The sequence below is a fragment of the Apostichopus japonicus genome, chromosome 12 (genome assembly GCF_037975245.1).
Source record: "Apostichopus japonicus isolate 1M-3 chromosome 12, ASM3797524v1, whole genome shotgun sequence".
NCBI classification, from domain to species: Eukaryota; Metazoa; Echinodermata; class Holothuroidea; order Aspidochirotida; family Stichopodidae; genus Apostichopus; species Apostichopus japonicus.
Window position 1 is genome coordinate 21,224,331 of NC_092572.1, and position 17,745 is coordinate 21,242,075.

General features: G+C 37.2%; 1 protein-coding gene across 1 annotated transcript; it reads left to right on the plus strand.

Annotated features, from left to right (window-relative positions):
* The first annotated feature begins 1,324 nt into the window (after positions 1–1,324).
* Positions 1,325–17,643, plus strand: LOC139977122 (mitochondrial import receptor subunit TOM70-like). The gene is made up of 11 exons (XM_071986221.1): positions 1,325–1,566; positions 4,408–4,581; positions 6,020–6,146; positions 8,163–8,272; positions 9,338–9,450; positions 10,847–11,054; positions 12,052–12,186; positions 12,640–12,864; positions 13,531–13,628; positions 14,567–14,689; positions 15,294–17,643. Exons 1-11 carry the CDS (start codon positions 1,363–1,365, stop codon positions 15,454–15,456), a joined length of 1,680 nt encoding a protein of 559 aa, XP_071842322.1. The 5' UTR covers positions 1,325–1,362; the 3' UTR covers positions 15,457–17,643.
* The last annotated feature ends 102 nt before the right edge of the window (positions 17,644–17,745 follow it).

The following is a 17,745-nucleotide window of genomic DNA, read 5'->3' on the forward strand; positions in this document are numbered from 1 at the left end:
TATATATAGATCTATATATATATATATAGATCTATATATATATATAGATCTATATATATATATATAGATCTATATATATATATATATATATATATCATATATATATATATTATATATATATATTATATATATATATATTATATATATATATTATATATATATATATATATATAGATCTATATATATATATATAATATATATATATATATATATATATATATATATATATATATATATATATATTTTAACCGTTAATTGTATTGAAAATAGAAGGATTCTACTACAGCCCTTTCCTTCCAATTATCGCAAATTTTACAAGTGTAGACAAATATGATCCACTTTTTTTCTTCGGATCTTTGACCTATTACTAACCGATAATTAGAAGATTGATCGATCAATGGCTAGTCGTATAAAGGCATGTTAGTACTAAATTATTCTCTATAGAAATCGCGCAATACTTGCTGCGTGCACTGGGAAGAGCTGGGTTCGATTGAGCAAGGCTTCCACACATCATAACCTTGGTAAATACGTAATACGTAGTGTGCAGTGGTTGGTGGGAGTCACCGAATTCTCTTATACTAGTCTTATAGGGTTATAGGGTTGAGTAAATTTTACCCGTTGTACAAGGTTTCATCGAAGAGGCTTCCTAAGAAACATCATCATGTGCCTTCGCCACCAGCCCCCAAAAATGCCACAATTTTTAATCATTACTGGGGCAATGCTCGCGAGCCCACAAAATCGGCTTCGCGGGCCCAAATGGGCCCGCGAGCCCAAGGTTGAAAACCACGGCACTAAGCATTTATCGTGTTGTCATTTCGATCACGACAAGCCTTTGTATACGCTTTAGCAAAGCTGAATGCTGCAGCGGAAATGATGGAATATTATGAGAAACGACAGTAACAGTTTCATAATGTAATAAGTTAATTTGTTAGGATACTGAAGAGGGCCTACTCAACAATTGGTCCAATACCTAACAGAGGTGTACACGTTCCTCTTTATTTTTATGTGTGCTTTTCACGTGATCCGCCCAGCGGAAATCCAAAACGTCACGGCCTAAACTTGCACTAAAAACCAAACCCTACCCGCACAGTAACTAAACAATCAGCAACAAACAATTACCCTACACACTTACCTGAATCACCCAACCCCCCACACGGAAATAAACACGAAACCTCTACAAAAGGCCCACCATTCCCCTCAAACCCGAACACCAACGACCCTACAAAACAGGTCTTTCTTTCATTATCTTCCACCCAACCGCTGAGCAGGTTTGACCTACAAGGCCTGTAGGAAGCGACTTGTAGCAAGTATAAATCTTACCGTGTGAACCTACGTGCGTGGGTTACATGCAATCTACACAACATGGCAGCAAATGCACGACCCACGAGCGAGGGTGGTTTATCAAAATGGCAGATTGCCGTGGCAATCGGAGCGCCATTAGCTGTGGGTCTTGCAGTTGGAGCTTACTTTTATACTAGAAAGGGGTCCGAAGAAAAGCCTGTCGATGAAGAGAATGGCTCTAAAGCAAAGAGTGACGGAGCGAAACCTGTGGAAGAACCAGTACAGGTTAACATTAGTAGCCTAGCGTTATAAAATACATGTCAGAAATACGTAGTAAGCGATAGGCCGAAGGCCCTAGGCAATGCTACCACTCCGGCTATACTTTATTGTAAGACTGAAGTTCAGGATACCACTTCCTTCATAGACCCAATGCACATACATGCAATTAAAAACATGGGCATAGCCTAGACCTTACCTATGTTATGTGTTGTTCCACTTCAAGCCTACAGTATGTAGGTCGAAAGTTTATTGATGCAAATCATTTTCAAAGTTTAGACCCTGGGCTAGCCTATCCTATTCCTAAGGCATTGGCTAGACCTTACTTTGATGCCTTCTGTATCAGGGTGGGTAATAAAAAACTGCAATAACATGAACAGTTTATTTCATATTCGTCAAACTCTCATTAAATTAGGAAGAAATATACTATACCAAAATAAATGATACCTAGGCCTACATATAACATTGCCTGAAATTTTGATCGCACTCAGTGCAGGGGAATACAAAAACACAGTTCGGTAAAAGTTGGATATTTTAAGATGTGAATTGAAAAGCTGCTGACTGGTAGTCGAATTGCTTAAAGTAACCAAATATTCAAGAAATGATTTATGGCACTTTAAATTCAAACACCAATAGCCTTATCGATATTTCAGAAAATGACTAAAAAAGGTGATTTAAATAATGTATGATTTAAAAAGTTAGACAAAACTGTAACCAATAATAATTTATTGTGTACTTTCGGCCAAATGCACTGGCTACACAACTAGAACTAAATTTTGTTCATTTACCCTATGCTAAATGCTCATTTACCCGATCATTAGTTAAAGAAGGCACACTCCTGCTTACTCAAGGGATCATCTGTGCAATGCTCACTAAACAGTTGTAAAAATAAACATTGCACTTAGCCTTCATTTAGTCGATTGTTGACAAATGTAGCTAGTCACATTTACTACTGTAGTTCCTCAACAGACCTAGGCTTATGCAACTTTTCAAGGGATAGCAAGCAACAATCTTATCAGGCAGGCTTGGGCACAGACTACAATAAAATAGAACTATAAAATAGAACTAAGGTCACATGTTATAAACAAGTCACAATCCAACACAACCAAATTATACAAAGCTGCCAAATTTTTGCTTTAAATTACGTGTTGGCCCATGCTAAACCTTGAATTTGAAACTTAGACATTGGTTATTACAAGAGTTTTGGCAATGATTCAATATAAGAGTGAACAGTTAAAAAGGTAAAAAGTACCTTTTTGAATGCCTCCTACCTTACACTGTAATCCTAGTTGTTATTCCTTATGTTATGAGGCCAAGCTATGGTTGCTGAAACTCCTTGCCAACTGTAAAGATTTTTTGGTTTTATTCTGTTAAATCTTCCAGACAGATATTATGGTCTGCAATTATTAGTACACTGTAATTGCTAGGAAGGTTCTTGTGGCAATTGTTGCACAGTTCCTACAATATGCAGAACTGCAGTTTTGTCTCTGCAGGTCGGCGGGCGTATGTTTATTTGGCTCGCTAGACCTGAGTTTCGTTTGTCAGAATGGGATGGTTCGGTAGTGCCGTTTGGCCGTGACATTTTGTATCCCGCATGGCGGGTCACGTAAAAAGCACAATATGCAGAACTGCCAACTGCTGCAGTACGTTTTCCTCTGTGTTTGGTACAGGAAATCATGATAAATACTGTGTATGAATGAAACCCTCAAAAAATAATACAGGATTTAAAAGATACTGTAGTACAATAATAGTGTATGTCTTGAACAGGAAAGCTGTGATATTAGAACATTTTGAACAAACCTACAGGTAATTTGGTCGTAAGAATCATCCAATATTCTTGCTAATGGTTTTATCATGTTTACAAGGTTGTTTAGGTTGACAGTTCATGATGAATTTGACTAAATTGTTACACTGACTTTTGTCAATGATCAATCTCAATAGGAATTACCAGTGTAAAACTGTCAGCCCTGTGCTCATGCTATGTATATATGGCAATATTTCATGTATGTTTAATAAACTTGACAGAGCTTTTTTGTTAGTTTGTAAAAAACTCACTTAAACATTTAAAAAGTTAGCCCAATGTATATTGTTTCTCTTACTTGTGTTAGTCTTGGCCTAGATTAAGTTAACATAAAAAGTACTGTGTTTTACCTATCAACTTTGGCCTACTAGTAGTTTACAGAGACTAGGCATATTGCTATTATTGCACATTTCTGTTAATAGTTGCAAGTTTTTATTTAATATTTTTTTCATGCTTGCTAATTGGTGAGTACTGTAATTCATAACTTTTGGCAAAGCCTGCTGGTAATGTACAGTACCTGCTATTTGATTGGTTTGATTTTTGTAAACAATGTATTAACTAGTTAGCCCTGCTGTAGTATATACAGTGTTACTGTAGTCTATTTACTGTACTGTAGACTATTAACTGTAGACCATTCCTTCATTCTTGTGGACTGACGCATCGATTTTCAGTTCTTAAACTTTGTTTGCAGAGCTGTTACATTGAGTTTATTGAAATTCAGGTTTGGAATGGAAAAATACTGGTTATAAGGTTTGAAAATGCTGGAAAGTGTTATCAAAGGTTGGCAGCTCTGAATATGATTCTGTGATATGATCATTAGAACATGTTCCTAAAGCTAAAACTTTCTGGTAGTTATATTAATGGTTTTACTTATGTCATACCTGTAAATCCGCTAAGGAAATCGTGCACGGTAATGGTAAAGTGTTGTGTATTTTCTGGATTAATTATCAACAAATATTAAACCTCTTATCAAACTGTCTTTTAGACGAACCTCCAGATTTTGAATTGTGCTTATTTTAATTGATATTAATTTGTTTTCACTTTTTTAGACACCTGCAGAAAAAGCTCAATCTTCCAAGAGCAAAGGCAATAAATTTTTCAAGGCCGGACAATTTGAAAAGGCCATCAAGTACTACTCTGAGGCCATCGACATCGCACCCCAAGAAAACAAGCAAGACCTGTCAACATTCTATCAAAACAGAGCAGCAGCGCAGGAACAGCTGGTGAGAAAGAATGAATGTTGTATTTGTTGTAGTCATAGAACATTCAAATCTAGTCTTTCATTTATTTATTCTATTTAAAGAAAAAAATGCAAAGAGACATTAACTACTCGAAAATTATTCAAATCAATGTCAGAAATATCTGTATCTATTTACACGCTGTCATTTTGACAACCTTACTGGTGCTTGTATTACATGTATACTAGTGTATTGCACAGGGTACCCGGGTACCCACCCGATGTGATACTACCCGATCCTACGCAAAGTGTGACTTTTTTTTTTTTTTGCAAACCGATGGTTAGGCAAGATTTTCCTGTTGACTTAGTGTGGTCGAAGATAACACCAATGATGAAAGTATTCCATGGATATCTTATATCTGCGTCACAATTTCAGGGAATAAACATATGGTTAGGCTAGATTTCCCCGTTGACTTAGTGTGGTGTTAGGCTACCATGTGATTGAAGATGAGAGCAATAATAAAAGTAGTCCATGGGTATCTTATAACTGCGTCACAATTTCAGCGATAAATAGATGGTTAGGCTAGATTTCCCTATTGACTTAATGTGGTTAGGCTACCATATGGAAGAAATTGTAGTACAGTATGGTGTTGGGTGTCATCATGGGGTGCATTGTTGTACAGTATGGTGTTGGGTGTCATCATTAGGTCCATTGTAGTACAGTATGGTGTTGGGTGTCATCATTAGGTGCATTGTAGTACAGTATGGTGTTGGGTGTCATCATTAGGTGCATTGTAGTACAGTATGGTGTTAGGTGTCACCATTAGGTGCATTGTAGTTTGGTGTTGGGTGTCATCAATAGGTGTCTTGTAATAAGTATGGTGTTGGGTGTCATCATTAGGTGTATTGTAGTGCAGTATGGTGTCATCATTATGTGCATTGTAGTACAGTATGGTGTTGGGTGTCACCATTAGAGACATTGTAGTACAGTATGGTGTTGGGTGTCACCATTAGAGACATTGTAGTACAGTATGGTGTTGTGTGTCATCATTAGGTGTATTGTAGTGCAGTATTCTGTTGGGTGTCATCATTAGGTGTATTGTAGTGCAGTATGGTGTTGGGTGTCATCATTAGGTGCATTGTAGTACAGTATGGTGTTGGGTGTCATCATTAGGTGCATTGTAGTACAGTAGTTAAGTATTAAATGTGAGTATCTTGAAGGCCAGCCAATCTATGGCTCTCTCTCTCCTATTTTCCATCCCTGCTGCACAGTTACTATGACATGATCTGAATAGTCCTTCTAGATGTTGTTGGAATATCTGGACCAGAAACAAAGGTTGATTGACAAAGTATAAACCGAAAATAGTAATAAGTGTGTAGAAGTTTGTCATTATCAGCTGGACGAGTCGTTCAAATGTACTGTACGCTAGAGAGACAGCATACTGTCCGTGTAAAATCAATAAAAATATTTTTTCACATTGCAGAAAAATTTCCAAGAAGTAATTGAAGATTGCAGCAAGGCCTTGGAATTGAATTCTAAGTATGTTAAGGCATTGTTCAGAAGAGCTAAGGCCTTTGAGATGGTTCAAGAAAAGATGAAATGTTTGGAAGGTAAGATGAGGCAAAAATGTTAAATGTGACCAGGCTTTTCTGAAAGACACAATGTATGAGATTAGAAAATGACATGGCACACATACACTACTTCCTTAAAAGGAGTATGTTTAAGTAAAGTAAGAGCAAATGAAACATTGTTCTTGTACCATTCTTACTTGGCCAGTTGTGTTTTGGCTTAGGCGTAAATTCCAAGGTGCTTGTGAGGACTGCTTGGTATTTTTGGTGACTTTTTGATGGGGATAGTTGAGCCTTGCCCCCCCCCCTCCCTTACCCTCACCCTGCAGATCTTAATGTTTTACCAAAAATAGAAAGATCTACACATGCCAGTACCATTACCAACACTGAAAGAAACTAACCAATATCTTCTGCAAAGCAAACTGCAGAACCTATTGAACTTTGAAGAGATAAGTATTTAATTAATAATTACACTTAGTGTTTTGACCTATTTGAATTTATGTTACCTTGTTTAACATTAGTGACCTTCACACACCTTTGAGGGTTAAAGTCTAATTAGAAAAAATATATAACCCTGGCAATGTAACATACGCCTGTAATAGTTTTCAGTAATTGAGCAGGTTCAAAGAAAAATTTGAAACTATGAATGGTTCCCCGCCCCCCTTCCCTCCCCAAGAATAGGATACATAAACAGACAAGGCAGCTGTTGATGTTATCAAATCACTGAAATGCTGGTAGCTAGGTTTAGATCCAGGAGGAACTACTGAGGACAATTTTGGTGAGGGTGCTGGATTTGTGTTCAGAATGAGGGGTCTGAGGGGAGTGGATGTCTCTGTGATATATGTGTTGTAGGAGTGTATGCTGTGCCTCTGTTCCAAAAATGATGCAAAATACTAGCAAGAATTATCAGACATGCTAATGACTACCTGTTGACCCCCCCCCCCCCCCCCCCAAAAAAAAAATAAAAAACTGATGTCATGAGTGGCAGAATCATCAAATGCACATCACAGAAAAGTTAATGTTTAATTTAGTCAGACAGAGTTCAGGATGCTGAGTCATACATTCCATGCTGTGGGTAATCTGTTTGATGATTTGCTCATTTCCATGGTAACACCAAGCTGTGTAATATTGTTTACCCTTATGCATATCTTCACATCTTCCTCACATTGTTAATAGCTATTCATGCATGAAGGGATAGACATCTACATTTGACCTGGCTGTCTGCAATCCAATTTATTTACATTGTAATTTTGATTGCTTCACACAACTGTTGACAGAGGGCATAGTGACAAGGATGACACATTGCCTTGATAATATTTGCTGTCACCTGTGGGTTTGCCTCGTGCTTTTAAGTTGATGATACAAAAAGAAACTTACCGGTGGAATTTCACTGTACTTTGCTAAGATGTTTAGTGAGCTTGAATTGCAATATATTGTTCCCAGTGTAGTCCAAAGATCCAATTTGGAAATAATATTTAATATTGAAAAAGGTGTTTTCCAGTGTCATTTGCTAAGACCTAAGTGTAATACACTATTTTTTGATATGGGAATTTTTCCCAGTGTTATTCACCAACTATTAAGTAGAAACAATCTGTTAGATCTTGGAAATGAGTGTTTCCCAGTGTTATTCACTAAGCCCAAAGAAGGTACACTATTTCTTATATGGACATTAGTGTTTCTTATTGTTATTCGCTAAGCCCTTAAGTACTGTAGATACACTATCTTGGATATGGTAGGGTTTCCCAGTGTTATTCACGGAATGTTAAGTTGAAACAATATCTTTAATATGGAATTAGGTGTTTCCCACTCTAGTGTCATTTGCTATGCCCTAAGGAGGGTCACTCTTTGATATGGAAATGAGGGTTTTTCACCAACTGTAATGTGTAAACATTATAGTGTTCCTAGTGTTATTCACTAAGTAGATTCACAATATAAACACATAAAAGGTGATTATAAGTGCAAACTTGCCAACAGAATAACTGGGTCAATGTACATTTTTCATGTTCTCAAAGTACAGGATAAATTTTGCTTTAACTGTATTTTCTTATTTGTTTGTAGACACAACAGCAGTCTGTATACTGGAGGGTTTTGGACACCAGGCGGGCATGTTTCTTGCTGATAAAATGCTGAAAGAGTTAGGCAAAGAAAAGGCTAGCCAGGCTTATAAGGTATTATTGATTTAAGTTACCAGGAGGTGGTTAACTCCTATTCCACAGGCTTACTGATTTTCTTTGTATTAGTTTACTGTAGTGAATGGAATACATATTTTACCATTGTTCCAATACGTTCGGTCCTGATTATGATTCTGTGACCATGAGATAAAACATAATAATGGCAATTGGAAAAGGAAGGCATGGTAGTGACTGGACGATGAGTGTATAATAGTCATTGGACTATAAAAGGGAATGGTAGTAATGTGAGAATATGTGTAAGGGTATCGTGTTTGTTGGACTATCAGGGCATAGCGATCATAGGACTATCAGGGCATAGAGTTCATTGGACTATCAGGGCACTGTGACCATTGGACTATCAGGGCATAGTGATCATTGGACTATCAGGGCATAGTGTTCATTGGACTATCAGGGCATATTGATCATTGGACTATCAGGGCATATAGTTCATTGGACTATCAGGGTATAGTGATCATTGGACTATCAGGGCATAGTGATCATTGGACTATCAGGGCATAGAGTTCATTGGACTATCAGGGTATAGTGATCATTGGACTATCAGGGCATAGAGTCATTGGACTATCATGGCATAGAGTTCATTGGACTATCATGGCATTGTGATCATATGACTATCAGGGCATAGTAATCATTGGATTATCAGGGCATGGAGTTCTTTGGACTATCAGGGCATAGACTTCATTTGACTCTCAGGGCATAGAGTTCATTGGATTATCATAGCATAGTGATCATTGGACGATCAGAGCATAGTAATCATTGGACTATCAGGGCATCACCATGTTCTTTGGACTATCAGGGTATCACCTGTTGTCTGTCCATTAACAATAGATACTTGATCTGATCCTTTCTAAGTAAGTTTAAATCTGTTGTGTGAGTAGGCTGCTATAGTCTTAATGTTAACACACCTTTAAAGTGAAATGTAATGTATTAACTCTATAAAGATCTGTTTTTCATAACAATGTTGCAATGCTCAGTAATACCCTAGCCTTAGATGTAATCGATCGTCAATACAATCAGCTGTTTTTGAATTACCCTTTCTTGTAGGAAAGACAACCAACGCTTCCCTCAGGACAGTTCATTCGTTCATATTTCTCATCGTTTTCAAATGATGGAATCACAAGTAACACAGAGTCTTACATGGAAGGAGAAGATGATGAGTAAGTAAAATCATTTGTCCTCCCCCCCCCCCCCGCCCCCATCTCTTTGATTTTAGTTGGTCTTCCCTCTCTCATCCCCCTACCACTACTACAGCAGATAATTCTTCCGTAGAACAAACTGAAGTTCATTACAGTAGTTTGAAAGTTGTTTTGCCTGAAAACCCTTCAAGATAGAATTTGATGAAAATTTGATGTAAAAATGTGTGAATACTCTAGATTCACCATAGTTTTTGGGTGAGAATCCTTACATGTGTACCTTAGTTAATTTGCATACATGATGAAAAACAGTGATATATTTGAACGTCACAAAGACCACAGCAAATAGCACCATTTAGTTTTCTGGCAAACCAACACATTTTTGAGTTGCAAAACCCGGACAATCATGCCTTTTGGCTAAGATCATGTGTAGTATCTGTTCCCTTAGAGGGGAATGGTGATGCACACCCGAAGATGATCACTCAGTCACAGTCTCGATGCAAGGGGACTGGGGCTGAGAGCGGATCAGTCGTTCGGTAGTTTGGTTTTCGTGCCCAGGTTCTTTCCTGGGTGACTTTTTCTTAAAAAGAATCATGATTTATTGGAGAGCTTGATAATGCTGTATACTTGAATACTCTCAGTTTGACTAATAGCTCGGTTTGGTGTAAAATATTTGTTCGATGTTACTTGGTGAGTTATTACCTGTGACTGTAAGTTTAAAAGAGTAAATTCTGTGCCTCATAAATGTAATGTAGGTTTTTAGTGTTGCATGTGCAAATCTTGCAAGATATAGGCCTAATGTTTCAGGATGCTGGGTATCTACACAACACACAGCTTATAAGTAATGTCTTGGTAGTGCAAGATAATAATTAGTATCTATGTAGAAAACTACTTCACATCAGTCCTGCATTGACCATTCAAAACAGATGTACAGAAAAATAATGGTTGGTTTGTGTGTTTGTGGGAGGAGAGAGAGGAGAGCGCTGGGATTAATTATATGGTATGCATTGCAAAGTGCTAAACAGTATGGTCAAGTTGATATAGCAGGTTTTGTACAGAGGAACACTAGTTTACAGGAGACATAGTTCAAAGCCAGCAAAACCAATGCACAAAAGTTTAACACTAAATTATTCCCTGGGGGGGTGGCGTGGGGGGGGAAGAGATGTCCATGTGCATTGGACCTTAACCCATCGTCCTACAGTACCTCCTTTCGCAGCACCGAGTTGTTGAGTATGATGTTAGCCTATGAATTCAATACACTGGTACATGTAGACACTCTATGTAGGTCTGGGTAGAGTATTTTAAGACTAAGTTTGGTCCTTACTGGCTATGTATCTCAACAAATCATTTATTACAAGGTTAGATATCAATCAATGCTTTGAGAAATGCTTCATCAAGTCTGTTTTATCTTCCCTGGCAGCTCTGGTTTTCTGAAAGCAGTCAAAGCATTCCAGAATGGTGAATACACAGACATTATAGAACTATGTACAGAAGAGATCGATACCAATGGAATATTTTTACCTCCGGCACTGTTAATGAGAGCTTCTTTCCTTCTCCTGAAAGGCCAAGCAGTAGAAGCAAAACCAGACTTAGACAAACTGATAGCTATGGAGGACAGTGATAAGAAAGTAAGCCTCCGCAACCCTCCCCCCCCCCAATCCCCTGCTGATGTTGTTGTTTTCAAGGGGTTAAAAGTCAGAAATTAAGAAAAGAACAAATTCCCACAGAGCAAGTGAAAAGGAATCATATTGGTTCAACTCCCATGTCCATGGCTTGTCATTACTGCGAATACGAAAAATTGAGATTGATTGTTTTATTCAGGTAACTAGTAAGTACATTGTGGAGTCAATTGTAACAATGTACGTGAACAATAGAGAATCAAAAGTGACCAAGATGCATCAATCCTCAAAACGGCTAGTAAAAATAAGTTTTTGTAAAAGAAAGCAAAGCTTATATTTGTTGATATGTCGAAACGTGAAATATTTAATACTCATTATGCATTCAATCTTGACGATTTATCCGTTGTTTTCTCCCATACCTTTCTGTCGGAAGACTGAAGTAATTACACAATCATAACAAGATACTTTTTTGCAAACCTTGGAGAGATGGAGCGAATGAAAAATTAAAAAACAAACACATCCCTGCTTGTGCACCACCAAACCATAATCAGATGTATGCACAAGCAACATAGACCCTACACATGGAATAATTTTCCCTAAACACAGAACAGGGAAGCAACTGATGACTTCTGATTCTTGTATAACTATATATAAAAACCCAAATAATACCCAAATATACAACTCATCCTGGTATGTCACATCAGAGAAAAATTTAGATAAGCTTAAGACTGCTAAACTTTTACAGTTTTATTCTGTGTTGCTAAAACTTTAGGACATATCCTATATAGATATACATGTATAATTATATATATATATATATATATATATATATATATATCAGCTGTGATAAGAACTTACTAATTCTGTCTATTTCCTAAAACTAGAGCTAGTTCCCTTGACAAGAGAGCTTGGGGCGGGGGGGGGGGGATGGGTCAGGGTGCTCCAAATGGTATGTTGTTACAAATTCATAGGTAATACTTCTTTCTGCGATTATTTCTTTTTACAGCTAAGAGCAAATGCCCTGATCAAGAGAGGCAGTATGTACATGCAAGAAGGTAATGCCCTAGATGCAATGGATGTGTTCGCCTCAGCTGTCAGGATTGACCCTGACAATGCAGACATCTACCATCACAGAGGTCAAGTGAGTTGTGATACTTTTAACTGATAAAACCCAAATTAATATTAATTGCATTTCAGATTTTCTGGGGAAGGTCCTGCCGTTCCTATAAATTTACTATCGACTTTGAATAGAAGAAAAAATAATATTTGGAATCTGGTGACCTTTCGTCTGTCATTTTCAGTTATATCTGTGGCAATTTTACCTCTCTAAATTGTTCTCCCATATCATGCTTCAAAGCACTCATATTGACAGTATAAACAGTTCCTAACCTTTATCTGATAGAAACCTGATATTCATACTGTCATTACAAGGGCTCTGAAGCAGCACATGAAAGTACAGTACAGAAGTTTTGATAGATTCAGTACAACTAACAGCTTTACACAATGCTTTTTCCTTTTCTTTTTCTCTTTAGATTTTATGGAATTTAATTTTATTTGATTAATATTTAGTCTCGCATTTCTCTTTAATTTTTAGCTGAATCTCCTCCTTGAAAAGGTAGATGATGCAGTGAAGGACTTTGAGAAGTGCCAGAGTCTAAATGCTGAGTTTGGTCTAGCCTATGCCCAGTATTGTTATGCCAGGTATAGGCTGGCTATCCTACAACAGAGTCCTATGCAGATGCAGGAAGCACTCAAGCAACTGGAAGAATGTACTGTTAAGTTCTCAACCTGTGCCGAAGGCTTCGCTCTACATGCTCAGGTTTGTTACATCTGCTTTGCAGGCTTGCAGTTAGATTTGTACTCTGACAGTATCCTAACATAGTTATTAGTGTATCTAAACCGGTTCTCTCCTTCATGGAATTGTGGTTGTACTAAGTACATTATGCATTTCTTAAATTGCTGTACAGTAGATATCAGTGCAGTAGAAGCATGTTACAATATGCCTTCAGTAGAAATTAAAGTACATTTCTATTAGTAGAAGCATCTTACAATAGCCTTCAGTAGAAATTAAAGTACATTTCTATTAGAAGAAAAGAAAGATTTCTGCATGCAATCAATACAGTCCATCTTTGTGGGCAGCTTTCATTGATATTGTAGTAGTGTTTTATCGACTTGCAACCTCTCAGAAGTGATATTCACAGATGCTTGTTGGTATAAAGCTATCAGTGAAAACAAGGTCACTATTGAAAAAGAATGTTTTAAAAGGCTTTAAAGAAAAATGAGACTTCACACAATGCAAATGCAGTTTAGTTTTAAGACTATAAGATTGTTCACGATTGAAAGACAATAGGACGACAGAACTTAGGAGTTTGGAGGGACAGTGAAATTCTGAATGATCTAGTTTGGTTTTGCCAAATCTGTAACATTGATCTGAGATTGCGATATTTTGATTTGATATTTGCATATGACATTTATTCACTCTCAGGCTCTCAACGATCAAGGTCAGTTTGCTCGAGCTGATGAAAATTTCCAGAAAGCAATAGACATAGAACCAGATAACCCAACAGCTCATGTACATAGAGGGTAAGTAGAGAGAAGAACATGAAACAGATTGTTAGTGGTTATTGTTAAAGGGGTAAAGAGAATAGAGCAGATTAGTAGTGATAGTAGATGGGGGGGGGGGGTAAAGAGAATGGAGCAGATTAGTGGTGACAATAGATGGGAGGTTAAGAGACTGGAGCAGATTAGTAGTGATAGTAGATTGAGGGTTAAGAGACTGGAGCAGATTAGTAGTGATAGTAGATAGGGGGTAAAGAGAACGGAGCAGATTAGTGGTGATAATAGATGGAGGGTAAAGTGTATAGAGCAGATTAGTAGTGATAATAAATGGAGGGTAAAGAGAATGGAGCAGATTAGTAGTGATAATAGAAGGAGGGTAAGAAGAATGATGATTTTATGATTTTGTCTAAATTGTTCTTAGGCAGGTGTGACATTACAAATGTCTCATTTGAACAGTCAGTTGGGACAGTTTTCCAATGCTAATACCTCTCTTAACTGTCCTCCCATATCATGCTTCAAAGCACTCGTATTGACAGTACAAACAGTTCCTAACCTTTATCTGATAGAAGCATGATATTCATACTGTCAGTACGAGGGCTCTGAAGCAGCACATGAAAGTACAGTACAGAAAACATTGTCCCAACTGGGTGCATTTGAAACAGTGTGTTTGAAACAGAACATCTACAATGAAATGAGCCAACCAAAATATACATCGATTGTCCTCATTGATACAAAACAAAACATGCAATAATTCCTACAAAATGAGTTTTCGTTTCCTGCGGGGATTGTTGTCAGTCTGTTGGTCCGTTTTTGTCTGTGACGGTTTTGATTCGCTGTGCTGATCACTTAAGAAAGGAAAAATGTACCTGTGGACCTTAAACAGTCACCTGGTAAAGAAGGCTTCTTTTTTTGTGCTTTTATATGCATGTATTTCTGCAGCTAATGTCCTGTTTGTTTGACAGATTACTTCAGCTGGCCTGGAAGAAGGAACCAGAAGCTGCTGTTAAACTGATTAAAAAAGCCCTTGAGATTGATGAGAGATGTGATTTTGCCTACGAGACTCTGGGAACTATTGAAGTGCAAAGGTATGAGACTATTGATACTCATTTATCGCACCCCATAACACTCTGCTCACCCCCCCTTCCCCATCTACTATCTTTCTCTCTCTCTCTGGTCACATTTCATAGGAGATGCAAAGCTACAATAAAGGAAATGAAAAAAATATGAATTGATTTCAACACACCTTTCCAACACTATTACATGGCATGAAACTGACTGTTGCAACACGTTGTGAAGGGAGTAACTATTTCCAGCCAATCAAATTACTATATTAGAACACAAGATGAAATTGACCAATCATAATACAACATCATTGCTCTAACTGGAAATCATATGGTAGAATTTTGATACAATATGGAAAAAAAAAAAAAAATCTTTGACTGAGGTTTTATGAATATGTTCACAATGTTGTAACTTTCAAGAGGCTATCAACCTCTTTACAAAATTATGCAAGAAACTGCTGAATACTTGTTTGTAACCTACACAGTATGACATTATGGTTGAGTAACTATAGCAGTAGGGTAACCTGTAGCTACAGCCGATAGTGTACCTCTCAACACTTTACTGTACTTCTCATGTTCTCAGCGAGGTAGTATATGTTATGTTTTGTCCTTCCCTTTTGCATAACAGAGGAAACCTTTCGGCGGCTCAAGGTTATTTTGATAAGGCCATCAAACTGGCCCGGACAGAAATAGAAATGGCCCATCTGTATTCCCTGAGTATCGCCGCGGAGGCCCAAGATAAGGTCACAAAGAAATACGCTATCACACCACCAAAGCAGCCTTTCATGTAATGAGATGAGCAGACCGCCCTCAGATTCTACCGGTTTGATTGACCGGGCTTTATAAATGTAATGAAGAGCTGAACATTCGGAGATTGAATTCGGTCATCCGACTGGCTCCGTTCTAGTAAACCGATGTGATCGTTTCCAGATGGTCTGTTCAGTGGTTTGACTGGATTTATATCTACCAGTGTATGGCGGTAAAAGATAACAACAATTCGCAAACTAAACAAATCTGACTCCTGATTGGTTGTTGTCATGTTACCTATTTTGATACCACCAATTGTAATGGTTGAATAAATTGAAGTCAAGCGAGTGATATAATTGTTTTACAAATTCCAGATGAACATAATTTGTTGTAAATTCCATTCTGCTTAAACAGCTAAACTCTGATCCACCCAGGTCATATACTGTGTCCCTGGGTCAGTTGCTGGTCCGAATAGGTACGGCCAGAAATCAGTCTGGAGTGCCATCTAGATTTCTGTTTTTTTTTTTATCTCTTCCGCGTTAATTTCTATACCATGCAAAAAGAACTGGGAATCCAGCCAAACATATTTACATAAATTTGTTTTTGTTTTACTCAGATGGTACTTGCTTTTTCTCGATATAAAATGACACAAAATGGTCAAACAGTGTTTGGTCAATGGTCAAACAGTCAAGAATATTTCCTGCTTTTGTGCATCCATACAGCCTGGAAACTGTGCCATGGGTTTGAAGCAGTCAAATGAGAAAAGAACCTGTTTAGGCTGTGTTTCACAAGCTCAAAATTGTATTAAGTCAATACAAGTGACCTTTAAAAATGATTTAGATTGTCATTGGATAGATTTATTTACCTGTGAATGCTTGAAGAACCAATTACCACGGTGACAAGCGTCACATGATACGGTTTGGGTTGCCTTAAAGCTGCTTTTTTGCATGAATTCTGTAAGTTATAGAACTATGATATTTGATACAAAGATTGCCTAACATTTCATTAGTGTAACTGGTGAAATGTTTATATGTTAAATAATTAAGAAAAGAGTTATATAAATTGATAGCCCAGTATGAAACCACCAGATACTGACAAATTCAGTTTATATTGCTAATATTTTCATTTTCCCCCCATATTTCATTTATCCTCACATTCATATTTAGACCAGAACAAATAGATATATCCTTACTTCGCTTTAAGATGCAAGCCATTATTTGTATATGTTGGACGATAACAATGTAAACTTTGCTTGTTTATACTACCTTCTGTTCAGTTGTGCTGCAGAATTCCCCAAACTTTTCAATCTCAAATTCTCCTTTTTTATGTTATTCTGATTTAATTTTTTTTATATTCCAGCATTCATTCCCTCCATGAAGAAAAAACAAAACAATTTTGCTTCAATTTATCAGCAATCGGAAGAGGGGGCTGGGGGGGCAGGGGATCGAGGGTCCTATTTAAGACCCTTGATCTATGAGGTCAATGATCTACAAAAAAATATATATATAGCCTAACAGTACTGACTCTATCCAGCAGGCCCTAAGTCAACTGTGTGTATTAATCAGTATGAACTGTAATGACCTTTGACCTGTAATTTTACATGATTAATGTCTGTATCAGATATCAGCAACAGGTGGTAATGTTTCTCCTTTTATGATTACAATATCAATCAGGTCCTACCAGACTAACCCATAAGTTAAAGTGACTGCAATTTGAAGCTCTGTGCTTTATCATTGTATTAACAAAATAATAGTTTTAGCTAACTGCTTGTCCTCTTCTGAAACCCCCCCCCCCTCCTTCACCCACTCGCATTCCAACCCATTAAACTGTGACATGACAGAAGTGCAGCTCTGCATATGTTACAACTATAAAGTTTCACTGACACCCTTTTTTGTTAATGTTTTAATGAAAGTATTCCACTCCTGTAGCCTTGGGTCCTGTGTCCATCGACGATGCCGTGTGGCTTTGTGGCAAATAGATGATGTTTTTAGCAATGAATCTGTGGGTTAAACATAGTCATTTATGTAAACATGGAAGCCAATATGTGACAGAATTATGTAACTATATTTGGAACATTGTTCCCTCGGTGTTGTTGTCAATATGAAGGTTAAATACTGACCCAATTATGTAAAGAGGAACTTGCGCATCAACATTGAAAGCCAGTGTATCATGTGTTGTATCTTTATGGTATATAATACAAAAGAGAAAAATAAAGCATGATTTCAAAATGATTTTCTAAGTATTTTCTTTTTGCTTTTAGTTTGAGTCAAACACATATATGAGAATTTTTAATTTAATATGCAAATGCTAAAGAAGATATACAAAGTAACGAT

Coding starts and splice junctions, on each gene's coding strand:
- LOC139977122 (XM_071986221.1), top strand. CDS start 1,363: ATGGCAGCAAATGCACGACCCACGAGCGAGGGTGGTTTATCAAAATGG. Junction 6,147..8,162: donor AAAGATGAAATGTTTGGAAG/GTAAGATGAGGC, acceptor ATTTGTTTGTAG/ACACAACAGCAGTCTGTATA. Junction 8,273..9,337: donor AGGCTAGCCAGGCTTATAAG/GTATTATTGATT, acceptor CCTTTCTTGTAG/GAAAGACAACCAACGCTTCC.